Consider the following 16,956-nt stretch of genomic DNA (forward strand, 5'->3'; position numbering starts at 1 on the left):
CAATTCTCCTCCAAACGATTCAGATGATTTGTTGAAATGTGTCTTGGTCAGGTGGAAACGTAATACGTAAAAGGTGAAAACGTAAATATATAATATATATATATATATATATATATATATATATATATATATATATATGTGTGTGTGTGTGTGTGTGTGTGTGTGTGTGTGTGTGTGTGTGTGTATGTACAAATAGAAGTCACTAGCAACAACATCTAATGCAGCCGAAACCAGCAATGATACATGCATATAAATGAGTCATATTACTATACCCATTGAAAACATCTCAAATAAAACACATGAAAACATTACCGTCATTGTGATATCTCATACAAACTGGATAGAGACAACATGTTCAAAATGTTTAATAATGTGTTTATTTGTGTGAATAGTTTCTAACTAAGTTTAGCTCACATTTGTATTCTCACTCAGGGAATCAAGTGAAAAAGCAGTGTGGTCTTTGCTCCGTGGGTCGTCTTGTTTGGTGTCAGGCCTGCGTAGTCTGCTTCAGTATAGGCTGAGCATTGGGACATTCGTTGCTAACACACATACAGTTGGCATAAATACTGCAAACGCGTACAAGGTCCCAATTCTCACTACAGGTTGAACACACCGGGTTTTTTTACATTTAAAAAAATGGGAAGCTTGTAAAACTAATGTTATACTTTTTCTAGTTGTGTAATTTATATATTCTATTTGAAAATGGACACACAATGTTCAGCTAGCTGCAGTAAGGCAAACTGCTTATGCTATAGGCCTACACAACCATATGCTTAAGGGTTTAGAGCTGCTCCAAAATGTCTCGTCAGCATTTTAGATGGGACTACTAACAGATTTCTATCAAACAAGACTCTCAATGCAAATGCTGATGGCAGCCTTGAGCCAATTTAAAATGAATTCGTTGAAATGATTAGCCACAGCTCTGCGGGTGTGCTTGCGTCCTCTGGGTTGTGTGCCCGCACGCCTGTCCGTCTGTGTTTTCAGTTCAGACTCATTTTCAAAGGCAAGGGCAAGATAGGCTCCGTTCGAAATGTGTGTCTGTGAATATTTATGTTGCATGTGTACAGTGATGTTTACAGATTAGACAGGACATGTATTTGCACGTGATATACTGAATGTGAGTAAAAATAAAAATGCAAAATAACCAATAAACAGCGTCTTTGTGTTCACTGTACCTTCGGAACAATGCCCCACATTTATGAAATAAAAGGGACCAATAATAACTCGAGATGACAGACTTGCCTCTTCTGTTTTTGTGATGTTTATATAAAATTGAGGATACATGGACGGATAACGTGGTCTTACGAGTGTGGAGGACATCTTGAGCTCATGAAATCCTTATAAAGCTCATAATATAAACTATAAATTGTCCGCTCTAAGGTAAAATGTTTATAGTTCCTGATCATTTTACATTTTGAATGGCGTTTGTTTCACCACAAAACAGGACAATGTTGGAATAAAGGAGTATTAAGGATAGTCTTTCCCCACTCCATCTTTATTTAATCCACACACCTTCAGCCTCATAGGGACACATTAATATCAACACCTAGTGTAGCCCACCTCACAAACTCACACCGCTGACACACGCAAAAACTGCTTTATGACACCTTCACACCTAGCCTATAACATCTAAACGAGTAGAATGGACTTATTATGCCTGCACTTGTATCGCATGAGAACTAAGAACAAAACGGCGATTCAAAAATTAAGAAAAGTCTACAACCTACGGAACAGTTTGTTCTGTTTCAATTAGTTTACTCCGTTTGCAGGGAGGACATCTTACCATGCAGAATGTGAGGGTTTTTTAATCACTTACAAAAAAGTTTCACTGCAAGGGCAGCTATGGGCATTACACTTTGAATATTGTTCTTCCAAACACGTTGACACACACTGCCCTCCAACGTGTACACTACCATAGGCTAAACACAAACACAAACACACACACACACACACACACACACACACACACACACACACACACACACATACACACATACACACACACACACACGTTGCCTCCAACTGTATTTCACCACGGTCTTTACACTTGTCTAAACTTTCGCCACTAAATTGTCGTCCAATTGATTTCAAACCCAGGAGCTGTTCTTATATTGCAAACAGGTAAGGGGTGCTGGATGCTGCGGGACAGAAGGCACAGTAACTGGTTTCCTTATTGGACTAATCAGGAGCCACTGGGGCGACACAACTAATTTGCTCCTGGCAGCCACTTTGAAATATCTTTCCAGTTGGACGTGAGGAGGTTCTGCTTTGTGTCCTCCTGCATGCTGCTGTCCACTCCGTGCGCAACAGCAAATTTATGGAGCCAGAATCATGTACGTTCTTAATTAAAACCCAGAGTGGTAACCGCCATCAAAGTACAGCGGTAGAACTATTACATTATTGCCACTGACGACCACTCCGAATACACACCAGCAGCCATATCTGACTTAAAACTTTCTATAAATAACTGTCACGCCAAACTTGGTGGCAACGATAAATTAATAGCACCGTACAAATGCACTAATGTAAATTCAAGCGTGTTGAGAGTTATTTGGTTGCAGCAATAGCAGGAGTTCGTTTTACAGCGTCGAACTGTTTTATGGCTCCATATAGAACAGGAAAGGTGCTGAGATGTGAGTGCTACACTGTAATGTAACACCATTCAATAGCCTATAACCCCGTGATTAGATGTGCAGAGAAACAGGAATATTCTCAAATGTACATTATTATTACAACAAATTATACATAGTTTCCTTATATCCGCAACAAAATATTTGGAAATAGTACAAAACAGTATCGAACTTTGCAGGTTTCTTTCATAGAGGATTTTGTATTTTGTATATAGGCACATATATATATATATATATATATATATATATATATATATATATATATATATATATATATATATATATATATATTCAAAGCTGTTAATATAATTGGCAATATTTTTTTCGTGTAAACACATCTATCTGTAATTCCTTACGTCGCTTTACAATTTTAGTTATTTGTGGGCCCATGGGAAATATCTCACAATTTCACTATACAGTATAATACACTCACACTACACTCTCCCGTGGACTCAGAAGCAAATATTAATTCTTTATAGCCTTGTTTTATTCCAAAAATAAAACAAAGTGTTATTGATATTTCACCGCATCGGATCGAAAAATGAGATTCTTTCAAACAATTCCTCAGATTTTATGGAGCTGAATTAATCAATTCCCCTTCTACATTGTTATGGTACAAGTCTATATTACTTCCCTCTTGGCTTGCCTCATCTACATAAAACACACCGCCATTTTCCTCCACCACAACACCCAGGCCAGGCTGACATATGGCAGAGCTGCATTCCAGCACAGTGGACTGTACTTCTGCCACACGCATCACAAAGAGGACGTAGCCTATCTGCGGATTAATAATACTCTGATGTCACCGAGGCATCCATCTCAGGAAACGTTTTCAAGATCCCGTTGAGAAAACAAAATAGAGCCTCCTGGCCCCCGTGTGGTTGATAGACAACATTTGCAGCGCAGCTCTCTCTCTTAGTGACGTTGTGTGTTGGAAAACCTACACATTACGCACGTCACAGTCCCATGGGCCAAGGTTGGTGGGTGTGGCGAGAGAGGAGCTCCGATAGCCTTGATCTCTGCTTGTGTGTGTCGCCTTTCTTTTGTCAGATATTACACTGACATATGCAGATTGAGCCTGATTTCAATGGCTGGAAAGAAAAGAACTGCTACATTGATAATACACTCAGTAAAAAAGTGTGTATCATGCGAAGGCAACCTCGGCGTTTTTCGTTCCCTTTCTTTCTTTCTGTTAAAATACTATAATTTGGACAAAATCCATGATCCCGAAATGAACCAAACAGATAACATTAAATAAGCACTCAGGAGTAAATACAGACCATATAAACTGCACTGTAAAAGCACGTGTAATGCACAGCAGTCTGAGCAGGACTCACATCTAAAGTCAGGATCAGAGGCTGGACTGACTCGACTCAACACACCCACGCACAAACCGTCATGTTGCACTTCCAGAACCACACACTGCGGCCGCCACACACCAACATGTTTTTTTTTTTTTTTTACTTTAGAGAATACAAATATAGGTCTACAGTTTATACCAACAGGGTTGAAAACGCCTCATGCGTGAACATGTATACATTTAACAAGGACAATAAAGTGTATTTACTGGGCGTGCTAAAGCTGGCAAAGTTACCTGCCGTAGTTTAATGCGAGGGGTCAAAGTTGGTCTCTTTACACATTCCATTTTCTGTTCCCACTCACTCTCATTGGCCCATTCCGCCGCTGCACACATTTCCGGGCTAAAGTGTCTCCTTGATTCCACTTTATTGCACCGGGTTAAAGGTGAGGGCCTTGACATTATTGAAGTTCAAAGACTACATTTAATTATAAATTGTAGTTAATGCACACGTGCAATCATCATACACATATGTTCGGGAACACACATTAGAAAATACACGTACAGGCTTACCGCTTAACACACACACACACACACACACACACACACACACACACACACACACACACACACACACACACACACACACACACACACACACACACACACATTTTGAAAAAAAAGTGCCAATTATAATGTCTTTTCCCTAGCTATCTCTTGATATAACTCATGTGGCCCATTAGTCAAAAATAATGTATTAATAACTGATGTGTTGAAATAGGCTGAGGTTTGGGGTCATCTCAGACAAATAGACTATTAATTCAAAAGCTTGGCTGAATCGGAGCAGCTAAACATTATACTTAATTCCACGAAGTCGTTCACAGGCCTGATCTTTAAAAAAAAAAAAAAAAAAGTTAAAAGTACTGACTAAAATCTCCACCAAAATCTCTGGGAAAAAAAACGTTCTGAGGTTTTCCAACAGGGTATTGAGTTTAGAAGAGAGGTGGACATGGCGGTTGTGTGCAGAGGGGGTTGGGGTCTGGTTTGTCGTTACAGACACAGACCGAGTTCATGTCGAAATCTCTTGGCAACTTTGTTTCGCCCCTTTCGGACATCCAGTCTTGCTTGTTTACTATTTACTGCGGAAGTGAACGCCATTCCCCTGAACAGACGGTGCAATTAAGAGAAAAAAAATAGCAATTTAGTGCCTCTGTCTTTATGGCAGTGTCTAGACTACAAGAGTGCGATTCCATTTAGTGGGCACTAAAAGAGGTTATCCTTCCACTCTCTTTCTCTACATTTCTAAGATCTGGGCTCTATCTTCGTTTAACACGCTTGCTAAAATTTAAACATGATCTTTCAGAGTGGTGTAACCTTAAAATAGCCGAAAATCTGACAAGTGTAGCCCCGCCGACACTATTCCTCAATTTCACAAGCGCTACCAAATCCACCACGTGTGTATCAGCCTGAACTGTCTGTTAACAAGTTAAAAGTGTGCTCATGTTATAGGCCAGCAGTTCTGGGTTATACACACACATTTATAAGCAGTTGCTATTTCCAGCAAAAGCAGCAAACATTGCAGCTGTCAAGAATTTGCATATCAGTTATGGTCATTGTGATCATGGTGGCAGAAAAAGCACAAAGTCGTTGAGTTTTGCCTATATGTTTCTGTTTATTTCATATGTATTATATTAACGATACACAGGCCAACAATCTGTTCATACTCTCTGGAATCCAAAGCACCAATGTTTTAAGCAAATAATTTAACGAGAGTTGGCGTTAAAGCTGTTTAAGTTGTATGGGCAGTGTACTGAAAGATAGCAGCAGGGGTGGGGTAAAGGAAATTCAACATATTATTTACAGTGACGAATGCACATTGCATAGGCTACTCAGGAGGGTATACTTTCACAGATTGGACGTCACAGTTCTCAATGGCGAAAAATATAGCCAAGAGAGTTACCTTGCTTTGTCCATGCTCTGGTCGAGAAATAATTAGATCATGATATACTATATACATAGACCAGAGGGACGGGTAAGAGCTAAACGTTGTCTGCGCAATAAGGATGGTTCAAACTGTTTGTTACATTTGATAGCCTATTTTAACAACACATATGTCTATATGAACAATATAGAATAAACACAATGGAGAGTTGTGATAAATAGAGAGACATATTCAAGAACAGCTTAGGTATAAATGATTATTCTAACCATGTAGGCCTCACTGGGGACCAGCAAGAAATTCACCGCCGCCCGTGGGGCAATAAGAAAATGGCGACATTATCCCATGCAGGCCTATTATTCCTACTGTCCACTTTAACATTGCACCGTGGGCGACATGGGCTCCTTTAGAAAATGCTTCTGCCCACGATTACAATTCAATGGGACAAGAGTAGGCCTTAATGTCACTGACCAAGATGGTGACACTCATGCGCCTGCTCACAATAGGGGGTTCCCAGAGAAGTACTGGAGGCGATCTCTGCTCAGCTTCTTCTCTTTCATTCTTCTATTCTGAAACCAGATTTTAACCTGGCGGTCGGTGAGGTTTAACATTCGCGAAAGCTGAAGCCTTTTCTCTTTGTTGATGTAAACGTTAAAGAAGAATTCCCGCTCCAGCTCCCGAATCTGAAACTTGGAATATGGGCACCTCTTCTTCCGTGTGCGAGGAGTGGCTGAAGAAAAACAATTAAAAAAAATATAATAAATTCAGTATCACGGGAAATAGAAACAACGTCACATGTATTGACATTAATTATAATATTTACAAAAAAAGAGACAAAAAAAGGCAGTGCTGAGGTGACCATAAGACCAGATGCTAATAATTCAGTTTCAGTGCCATTAGTAATGATAACATTTCAGTCAACATTCATCAGGCAAAGTGGCCGAGGCTATCAGTTAAACTATCCATAAAACGTGTTAAATATCTGAATCACATGGAGGAAATAATATCAACTTACTGGCTCTAAGTACGTGTTTATCTGTTATAAGTATACAACAACAAAAGTATCTAACCACATAATGTGCGTCACATTCCTCTGGAGCTAAACTAACAATTTGCACAATCTTTTGGCAGTGACTTGAAATGCATAGCTCATGTCTGCAGCGGCCTGTGAGACCTCTATGGCCCTATAACGTCTTATCAAACAGGTGACTGGGGAAATAGATTTGTTTTGATTGTTTTCTGTGAGGAACAGGGGTAGCCACAGTTAGCTTGTATCTGCAGCCTGGCTCAGCTAATGCAATGTACATGAGCCTAAACACCAACAGGGCATGTGTGCTGCGATGATATCAATTTAGGCACTTTAATATCAAACATCACTCTACTTAATGCTGGTCATTCAAGTTATCAGTAATACCAGCTTGCATTCAAATCCATAATAGAGAGGTGATGCAAAAGAAGATTTAGGATTTAGACTTCCCCTTTTTCAGTATAGCTACTGAGGAAATAGCATAAATTGCAGCAATGCATTCTTCTCATATAGATATGGCCGATGCAAAACACTGATTCATTTACTGCCTATTTGTTAATGGAGGAAACGGTTCTAATCTGTCATTAGATGCATAGATATCTATAACCTATCGTCTTGATATCTAGATAGGTAGGCACGCATTTAACCGTAAAGTGTGTAATACTCTGTGCAGCATGTCTTTTGCGGGCAAACTCGGTGCTAAAAGAAAATTCACAAGACGCCAAAAGCAATGTTCTGCCCAATTGGTTTTTACTCTCGACAGCCCGACGAGAAAATCCCTTAAAATGCCCAACGCAAGTTCATGATCAAAGTTAACATTTGTCACAATAGCTCTCTCTCTTAAACATTTCACAGACTCTCACCATAGAGGCGTCTGTGTATAACATCCCCTTTTTTTCAAAGCGCTTTCCCATCGTAAAAATTCTTCTCGTTGCAAGAAAGAGCTTTGTAGGGTTATAATAAAATCCTTTGAATGCTTATAAAACTCCACATAAAATCTGACCGACAAAACACCGGGCTAGTCCCCTTAACCTTCCCCCATTTTACAGCTTCGGTATACCTACTCGAGTGGCTGCTCTTGTTGGCGGTGCCGTCCTTGGTGGTTGCGGAGGAAGAAGTGCACGAGCCTGAATTTGTATGTTCCCCCTCATCTTCTGGGTCTTTCTCCGGCTCCGGAGCTCCGGGTACCGAGGCTGTGGGCTGCTGCTGCTGCTGCTGCTCCGGGGACTCGCTTTCCAGCTTCCCCCCCTCGCCCTTTTGTAAACAACTGTCTGACTGATTGTCCGTGCTGCTGCAGTATGCAGTCTCGAAAAAGCGGTCGAAACCTTGCGGGAGGACGCTGTTTTTCCCCACGCCGGAGTAAAAACCTGTGGCGGGGTGATTGGAGCCGGGATGGGTGTGATGGTGGTGGTGGTGGCTGTACACACTCTCGTTCTTCATAAGCATTTCTGTCATGGTGGATGGTGGAAGACAGTCCCTATGCACCAGATCCTCTCCCGAGTAGCACGATGCATAATTGCTTCTGTGGTGCCATTTACTAGCAGGGTCCAAGCCGTATGAAACTTCCCGTACCGGCTGCACTTGAGACAGATTTGTGGAATAAGGGTAGCTGATTTGCCGGGACGGGGCCTGTGGAAGAAACGAGGAGACGGCAGAAAACTCGGGGACGTAGTAGGTGCAGCTGGGGAGGTATATGTTGGACGCGCAGCCTGTCCTGTCCCCAAACTCGGATGTCCGGTCTTTGCGCGTCTGGGAGCAGAAGTTGCCCAGATTCACCGAGTTAAACATCTTTCTCTCTCTCTCGTACTCCGAACTATAGATAGATGTTTTGGATACGAGCTGCAGCAGAAGGGGAAAATTTGGGAAGGCGAGATGACGCGCAATCCGTCTAAGTCGCCCCGCAGACACGTGATCGAAAGTAGATATTGTCATATATCAATTTGGAAGAGTTGGATGTGTAGGAGTGGTTGGCTTTAGAGAAGGTTCAAACGAATAATTTCCAAACACCACAGGCGCACTAAGAAAACCAGGAACAGATTCCTGCTCGCTGGTTTATGACAATTAGAGAGATATGTGCTGTGTGTGTTTATGTTTATGGGCTGCTGGTAGGCTAGCTGTACAGCTACAGCTCCTTAAACCGACATTGCACAAACTGCAGAGTACATTAAGAAACATGCATTTCATAGTATTATTGAATTTAACATGCGAGATTTGAATTATTACACTTATTAAATTAGTATTATTATGATGTATTGTTCTTATTGTAATTAAATGAGAATTGCTATACATATCAGAAATGATTGAACTACTGGTCATTTTAATATTGTAATCATAAAATGAGGAAATATTATGAATGTCACTGTTACAAACAGTATTCATCGGGATTAAGGAAGTATAGGATCGGTCAGTATACGTTGTCAATGTAGCCAACATAAAGTGTAAAGATGTTAAAAAGCAACCCAAAGAGTCGAATCGTCGTTTTATATTTACCAGGATTCTCCAGGACATTTTACATTGTTGTATGCGATACTGCATGAGATCTTTTCATGAGGGTTGTATCCTTTTTGATCTCCTTTTATTCTTTAACAGTGGCTAAACGAGTCTGCTGCCCACATGATTATTAAACAGAGGCGTAGATGATCCGTTTATATTGTGCAACATATGAATTCGTCATCCATTATATTCAGGTTTTCACGAAGGGAAAAACGTTGCTACACTAGACTGGTGGTGTACGACTATAATAATGTTGTAAAAGGAAGTATAACTAACGGTTAGGCAATGCAGGACACACATGCTGTGCAAGCTAAATTAATCGGCCCACTCTCATTATTCCCTTTGACTTTGGATCAGAGTCCATGGAGGACAATTGCAATTCAAAAGCCAAGTTCCTGGAGTTCATGCAGGAATAGTGAAGCCCTGGGACGCTGCATCTCCTCCACTGGCTAAATGTGCCCTGCTGACATGAACGCAAACTCTGAAACTGAAAACTGTTTTACTACCCTCACGTTGGAGTTGTTATTGACACACACAAAAAAAGAAAATCACCTCAATGTGTTAAACTCTTACACTGAAAATATTCAAATGATATTTTGAGATATATGGTCACATTCTATCAAGTTAAATGCTTTGTATCGCTACTTTTGTCTACTTTTCAAAGCAAAGCAACAATTAGTTGTCCTGTAAACGGCTGCTTTAGGCCAGTCAGATTGAGTCTATTGACCCGAGAATATGAAAATATCCGAGCTTTCCCTCTAAAATTAAACAAGTCCCAGCTGATGTTCCAAGTTGCTGTGATCATTTTATTTTCGACATTTCTCTGTGGGTGACTGTTAAACAGAAAAAACATGTCCTCTGGTATGTTGTCTTTTTTTCTTTTTTTAAGAATACAATGTAATAAACAAGTGGTTTGGAGATAAGATGCCGCTGCCTATTCTTTCCTGCGTCATTGTAAACTTTTAATTATACTGTTAAGGGCCGTCTTCGACTCTTTATAGACTAACTGATACTATCACAAGGTGAAATTAATATGATGGCCCATTGTTTATGATCATAGGCTACATCTTAAATGATGCAGTATAATTTAGAATTATTATCCAATAGTCCAATAACTCGATCGTTCTAATACATTCACTTATAGGACACCTGCGTTGTTAAAAAAATTATGGAAAACAAAGTTTGTGTCTTTGGGGATTTCCAACAGCAAGCAGGGGAAGAACAAGCCGCAGCATCAGACCTCAGAATTGGAAATAAGATTCCATTGCAGGCGTTTTTGTGGAGAAGGTGGCGGTGGCATTGGCATTAGCTTGTTTACTACCCTTATAGACAAAAGGTGGACTCACATGATGCATCCTGCATCCAAGTACAAAGGAAGCAGACAGCTGTCCAGACACAGCACTTGAATTTGACCACTAAAATCCTCTCTACGTCCACCATAAAACGCCGAATGGCTGTAGTAACGCTAAATCCCTTTGTTCTATAGAAAACCATAAAACTTGAGAATGAGAGGAATTTGGATTTCAGCAACTATATTCTGCAACTTAAAAAAACAACGGTGAGCTGAATTTTCAACGCATTTTCTGCAACTTTGTTTGTGTCCAGTTCAGAAATGCAGCAATTTGGACCACCAATAAATGTCTCTTCTGGTAAAAAAAAAAAAAAAAAAAAAATGAAATCAAAATGTAATAGTTTGAATGTGACACACAGTACCCACAAAACTAGTATATACCCGTGTATTTGTGCCCTGTAATAAACAGCTACTGCTACTGGTTCAATCTTTGGCGTTTGAATATCCGCAGTTATGGAAATATTTGTATCAACATTCTTTGCTTGTGGACACATGCTCGACACATGCTGCGGTATTCAATGCTGTGTAGTTGTTAACGATATTAATCCGCACATCAAAATGCCATTGTCTAATCCATAATTGATAGTACACTGAGCAATTCAAAATATGACGCAGGGCTTTAATATGAAGTTGAAATCCTACAAATTGAAAAGCCGCAATACTCATTGAAATCAATACCGGTTCTGCATTATCACATTTAAAATGTAGACATGAATCTGATCATTATATCAATTGTAGAATAATAAATGTCCCATCAAAATAAATACACACCACAAACTTTTCCCTTCAGCAGGCAGACTGTCCAAAACTATTTTTTCAAATAATTTCCTCTTCTTGATCATTTCATTGATGCGCATTAGCGCGGTATTAATACGTAATGTGAGGATATGAGGTATGAATAAATGATGCACAAATCAAATTAAAAAAGTTAGGGCTGATAATCAGACGACTGAAAAATGCGAAAGATTAGACAACACAGTACACAAAAGGAATTAAGGCGCTTAATCGGATACTAAATAGTCCTCCTGGCTGTGTTTAAGTCGCAGTGTTTGTCATAATGTGACAACATAGGACCAGTCAACGTCCATCACTTGGCTATATCCGCCTTCCGAGGGTTTAAACACTGGCTATTCTCGGCTTGGTGCGCTCAGGCCATCAGTCAAAAAATAAGGTTTACCATGTGCTAATTTCCCCGGATGGACTCAGCTGCGGATATTATGCTAGCAGTAGGACCCAGGGAAGTTTGATTTGGTTGCACCAAATGAGCAGGCCAAGTATGGGGAGTTTGCATACAAAGTTCTCTGAGTTATAAGTCCTCTACTTATTCTATCTCATGATTCCCAAAATGATGAACAATATTGTAAAAGTATGTCCCAACTATAGTTTAAGTTATAGTCAAAATGTTCTGCTGAGAGCACCAAAGAGAAGGTGTGTTGTAAACCGTTGGCATTCTTTGCTTAAATATCACTGTTGGAGCACTAACTTTACGACTGTGTCTGTGGAATTTAAGCTATTGCTACCTAGCACTGTAATTGCAATGGTTAACTGAGGTGTCACCCTTTTGTTAAGAAGGACTCCCTGTTCAAAAAACGGCGCTCCTAAATATTGCAGTGTTTTGGCTCGGCATCAATAAATCCTGTGCCATGTGATACAACACTAACTGCACACAAACACAGCACGCACAATGGGCGCAGTTCAGCAAGACACTGCTGCACAGCTAGCTGAAGAAGTCAAGGCTAAATGTGGGAAGCTTGTGTAATCATATTACTGTCCCCTCATGGCCTAGATAAGTTTAATTGGATGTAAGTCGGGCAGTTAAACTTGTCTGTATGAGCTGCGAACAGTTTCAAGCAACACTAAAGTGCCTTGTTTTTTTTTTTACTGAGGTCTCAGTGAATGCACCTCGCATGGAGCGTTTGTGGTGGCAACAATAGCTTACTAGATAAGGATGTGTGTTGCTGTTACATTTAGAGCAATCTCCAGAGTGTATTTCTCTTCCAACCACTAGGACATAAAGCTTTCACAACAATGTGTTAACTTTTTTATTAGAAGTATTAAATGATTTCACATCTCAAGAAATCGGCCAATAGTAACTGCTGGCTCCAGTTCCTATGTGTTATTTAGATTATCCTGGAAGTCCTTTAAGCAGAGGGACAATAAACACAGAATTGTATCCATCTTTGAAAAAATTCTAAAGAAGCTCAGATTTTTTTTTTGATAGTGTCTGATATTCTGCTAGAGAAGCACTTAGTGTCGCAATGAATACGCTACAAAAGTCATCATAAAGAGCATTTATAAGCAGAATGTACTTGAGGCTGTGGCCTGTCACATGCCGACATATTCAAAAAGATATTCTTAGGCTTTGTCTGTATTAGACGTCTGTGATCCACAGTCAATGTTCGAAAATATCAGACCCCCCTTATAAAATAAAAAAAAGCAGCAGGGACAATATGCCCAGTGTTTTAAAACAAGTCAACGTTGACTAACTATCCTAATTAAACGTTTTTTGACAGGTTTCGGAAATTACGCACGAGGCGGCACACAATTACGCACCACCAGCGAACCATTACGCAGTGGTTTCAATTGTATTTTTCTACTTACAGGTTGTGTACAAAATACTTACACGATCTAAGTGTGGTCATATTTTGATGTAACTTGTGTATGTGCAGTAATAACACAGAGATGCGTGTCCACACGTTAACGTTTTAATTGATGGCATTTGTTTCATTATTTGGTCAAATTTTGTCTGTTGTAACCAACGTCTTGTCAAAATAGACGTCAAATATTGTTCATGCAGGTGGAAAGTCAGTGAAATGTATTTGCCAAACAGTGCGAATTCAACTCAGCATTTATTTCAATTGAGGCGAAGCACGCACTGTTTGGTCCTTTTCGCGACTGGGGTCAAAATGCATTATTTTAGTCTACACTGTTGGGCAAAGGTGTTTCAGTATGTGGCCCTAAAATAAAAGTTCCGGGCTTCACGCGATACAATCAAATATCGGTGAAATGTCTGCTCGAGCACTTAGTATTTTGTCGTTTGTGCAGCAGTTTTTTCAAGCATACTTCCGAGCCAGACCTCTAACACACAGAAGATGCAATTATAAATATATGAATGCAAATTAATGCAATAAACCGATACGAGGACAAACTTGAACAGGTGACAGAATTTCCAATCGTGTATTAAATTGGAAGAGCTTCGAGCAGGCACCGCCGATTGAACAGCTCTGTGCTGCATACTTGACCTTCAGCTTCGGCCTGGAGAGGACAGCCCACATCTAATCATTTAAGAAGAATGCACTAAGCAGGAAAAAAGAGAGAAATCAACAAATATATTTAAGACGGAAAAAAGGCGATTGCAAACTGAGATTCCAATAAATATTGGTGAGAAATTAATGATTCAGGCACTGAAGAACGCCGTGCACATTATTTAGATACTAATATGTTGTCACACGATTTCAGAAATACAAAACGAAGAATGGGAATGCTTTCACAATATAGGCTAAACAAGAACAGTAAAATGAAACCCTTCTGATTTGCTATCGCAACCTCAATCAATTTAAATCAATTGCAAGATGTTTCTTTCCATCAGGGACAACTGGAGAGGATCCCGGCTCTTCCAGGGCGGCAATGAAACATTGACATCCATCGCGTATTAGGGGGTTGTTTGACGGGCGATGCTATTGAAAAATAAATTGATAAGATAGTACGTTTCAGAAAAAAATGGAGCTCATAGAGAACTCATTTCAAATAACGTCAAAATCAATATATGACCGTTCAGAAAGGAGAGAAAACAACATGGATCTTTCATGTTAAGCATTCTGCTTATTCTCTCTTTCTCTATCACATTAACACTCCTTCCACACACACGCACACACACACACACACACACGCTCACCACACACACACACGCACCCACGCACACGCTCACCCCCACACACACGCACACGCACACACGCACACTTTAGCAGGAATAACATTGCTTTCTATTTCTCTAGCCAGCTCCGTACCATAAACGGCAGAGGGGTGGCGGGGGACATAGACCACATGCCACACAAGTTCTCTGCGAAGGGCACTGTGAAGCTCACTGACCTTTGGGACACGGAGACAGGCCGCCATAAACAGATTTAGCCAGTCTCAAAGTCAAAAGTGCGCAAGAGCAGTGAAAGGCCGATTGTAAAAGACCTGCAAAGCGAGTTGAAATGTCGTCCTGTTTCTACAATACAAATATGTTGAGGTTCTCCGCAGTGGTTTCTTCTGAGGTTAGGTTTGAATTCGCCCCTATCTTGTATTACACTATTAACTAATTACAGGCAGACAAGGCAAACAAGTGAAAACCAAGATTCGCCGCAGTGCAGTGATCTCGTTCAGCTTCTGAGGAGCAGGGATTGCAGGTAAAGGCGCAGTCCAATGTTCAGTGGTGTGTGTCCGACGTGAAAGCTATTATAAAGGTTTTCAGCACAATATCATTGTCATAAGCAAAAGCAAAATAAAGAATAGAAATATTTGAGGATATAGGATACACACAAAAAAGTCCCTTCTAACAGCAGCAGATAAGTCTGGTTTGAAGTTCAAGTTAAAACTAGATCCCTTGTTCAGATATCCGTTTGGCACCGTTCAAAGACCAGACTGCCATGTTATACGGTCCAAATAATCCCCCGGTTTCACACAGGAATCACATAAATAGCCTGTAAAAGCACAAACAACTGTTTGCATCATTTAATCTTGGTTTAGCAAAGATGGAATCACGCTGTGCGCAATGCTGCCTGTGGTTTCAATGCTAACCAAATACATTTGTATAAACAGATCATGCAAATGTTCACTTCTTTGGATATTAGTTTACACTTCTCTCAGTTAAACTTAACTATACGTCATGGATCCTGCTGATCATTCTTTCTTTCTTTTCTATATATCGCCAGATTGTTTTGGACATTTTACTAGCACAAATAACAAAATACGTGCGCAATATTACGTTATTACAAATGTTGATGTAGACATTTCAAGAGGACGGACAATGTTTCCTAAAGCATTTGTTTACATAACTGACCTCGAAGATTTATTTTACAAATAATGGCTGAGGTACAGCAGGACGCTCAGGAGCGTCATGGTGCATTTTGCATTCATTATTCTCCTCTAACCCATTTAACAATGCAACACACAAACACAAGGCACTTGTTTATCTCCTTTAATGGTCAACAGCGCGTTTGATTGGTTAAAAAGATTGGAGTTGTTATGTCCTCTGGATGATCACATTCAATACACACAATTTCAATATTAATTCACAGACTTGGTTATTATCATACCACAGAAAATACTTGGTGGATTTTCTGTTTATGCTTTGCATCAGCCTGACACTTCCTCAAAACCATACACTGTGTTCTTGGATTCAAACAAGGACAGAATCGTATCTTCGGTTCATAAATGGTGCATATCAAAACATTATGCCTGTATTTTTCGAATTATAAAATGATAAATAATTCATCGCATATGGTAGTATTTATTCTGATATCCATGTTAAATTTCTAGATGGTGATTGTTTTGATAGGATTCTTTAAACGGGCTTTAACCAGAGGCGAAAGTGTACATTGAGAAGATGTTTTCCCAATACATAAAACTACGGATGTCATATATTTGTATTAGTTATATCAAGTCTCGTTTTACATATATTGCATATTCACAAACGATGTATTTATTTATAAAGTTTATAGATGCAAGCAGCAATTTAGAATTATTGTTCCTACCTGCAAACTGACGCATTGTGCACGGCGTCCAGACGGCCCATTCCTGGATATGACATATTCATTCTTTAAATGAACACTACGATACAATGCACGCGGCTATTTTATGAGCTGATGAACACACAGTAAGGGTGTTTGTTGCTCATTTGGGGAAGGTGAAGGTTTGAAGCAAGGTAAACAGGGAACATATCAGAGGCTTCAGTCAGCATGAGTACAGTACAGCTACTCTGTGATAGAAGAATTATAGTACAGAGCAAAGCAAACCAAAGAGCATTTTCGGAGTTACACCTGAGATTAAATATATCATAATTGATAACTGTTCACGCCGGTACAGAACCAAAGGGATTGTGTTTAAGTAATTATCTCCCGTCATCTTGTACATGTGCTTTCATGGTGTGATCATGGACGGACTACCTCAGGAAGGCCGGTTGCAGGAGCCGTTCACAGTTCACTGAAAAGGCAACATGTGAGCTCAACATTGAGA

The 16,956-nt window shown here is 39.9% G+C and overlaps 1 protein-coding gene across 1 annotated transcript; it reads right to left on the minus strand.

The window, feature by feature from the left end:
• Window positions 1-5,586: 5,586 nt before the first annotated feature.
• hoxc11a (homeobox C11a) lies at window positions 5,587-8,825 on the minus strand (the record flags this gene model as incomplete). Its single annotated transcript, XM_079226683.1, is given in 4 exon segments — window positions 5,587-6,596; window positions 7,958-8,716; window positions 8,719-8,797; window positions 8,799-8,825. Coding segments are annotated over 4 exon segments (1,098 nt in total). The 3' UTR covers window positions 5,587-6,363.
• Between the last annotated feature and the right edge of the window lie 8,131 nt (window positions 8,826-16,956).

This window comes from Taurulus bubalis, assembly GCF_910589615.1.
Source record: "Taurulus bubalis genome assembly, chromosome: 11".
NCBI lineage: Eukaryota > Metazoa > Chordata > Actinopteri > Perciformes > Cottidae > Taurulus > Taurulus bubalis.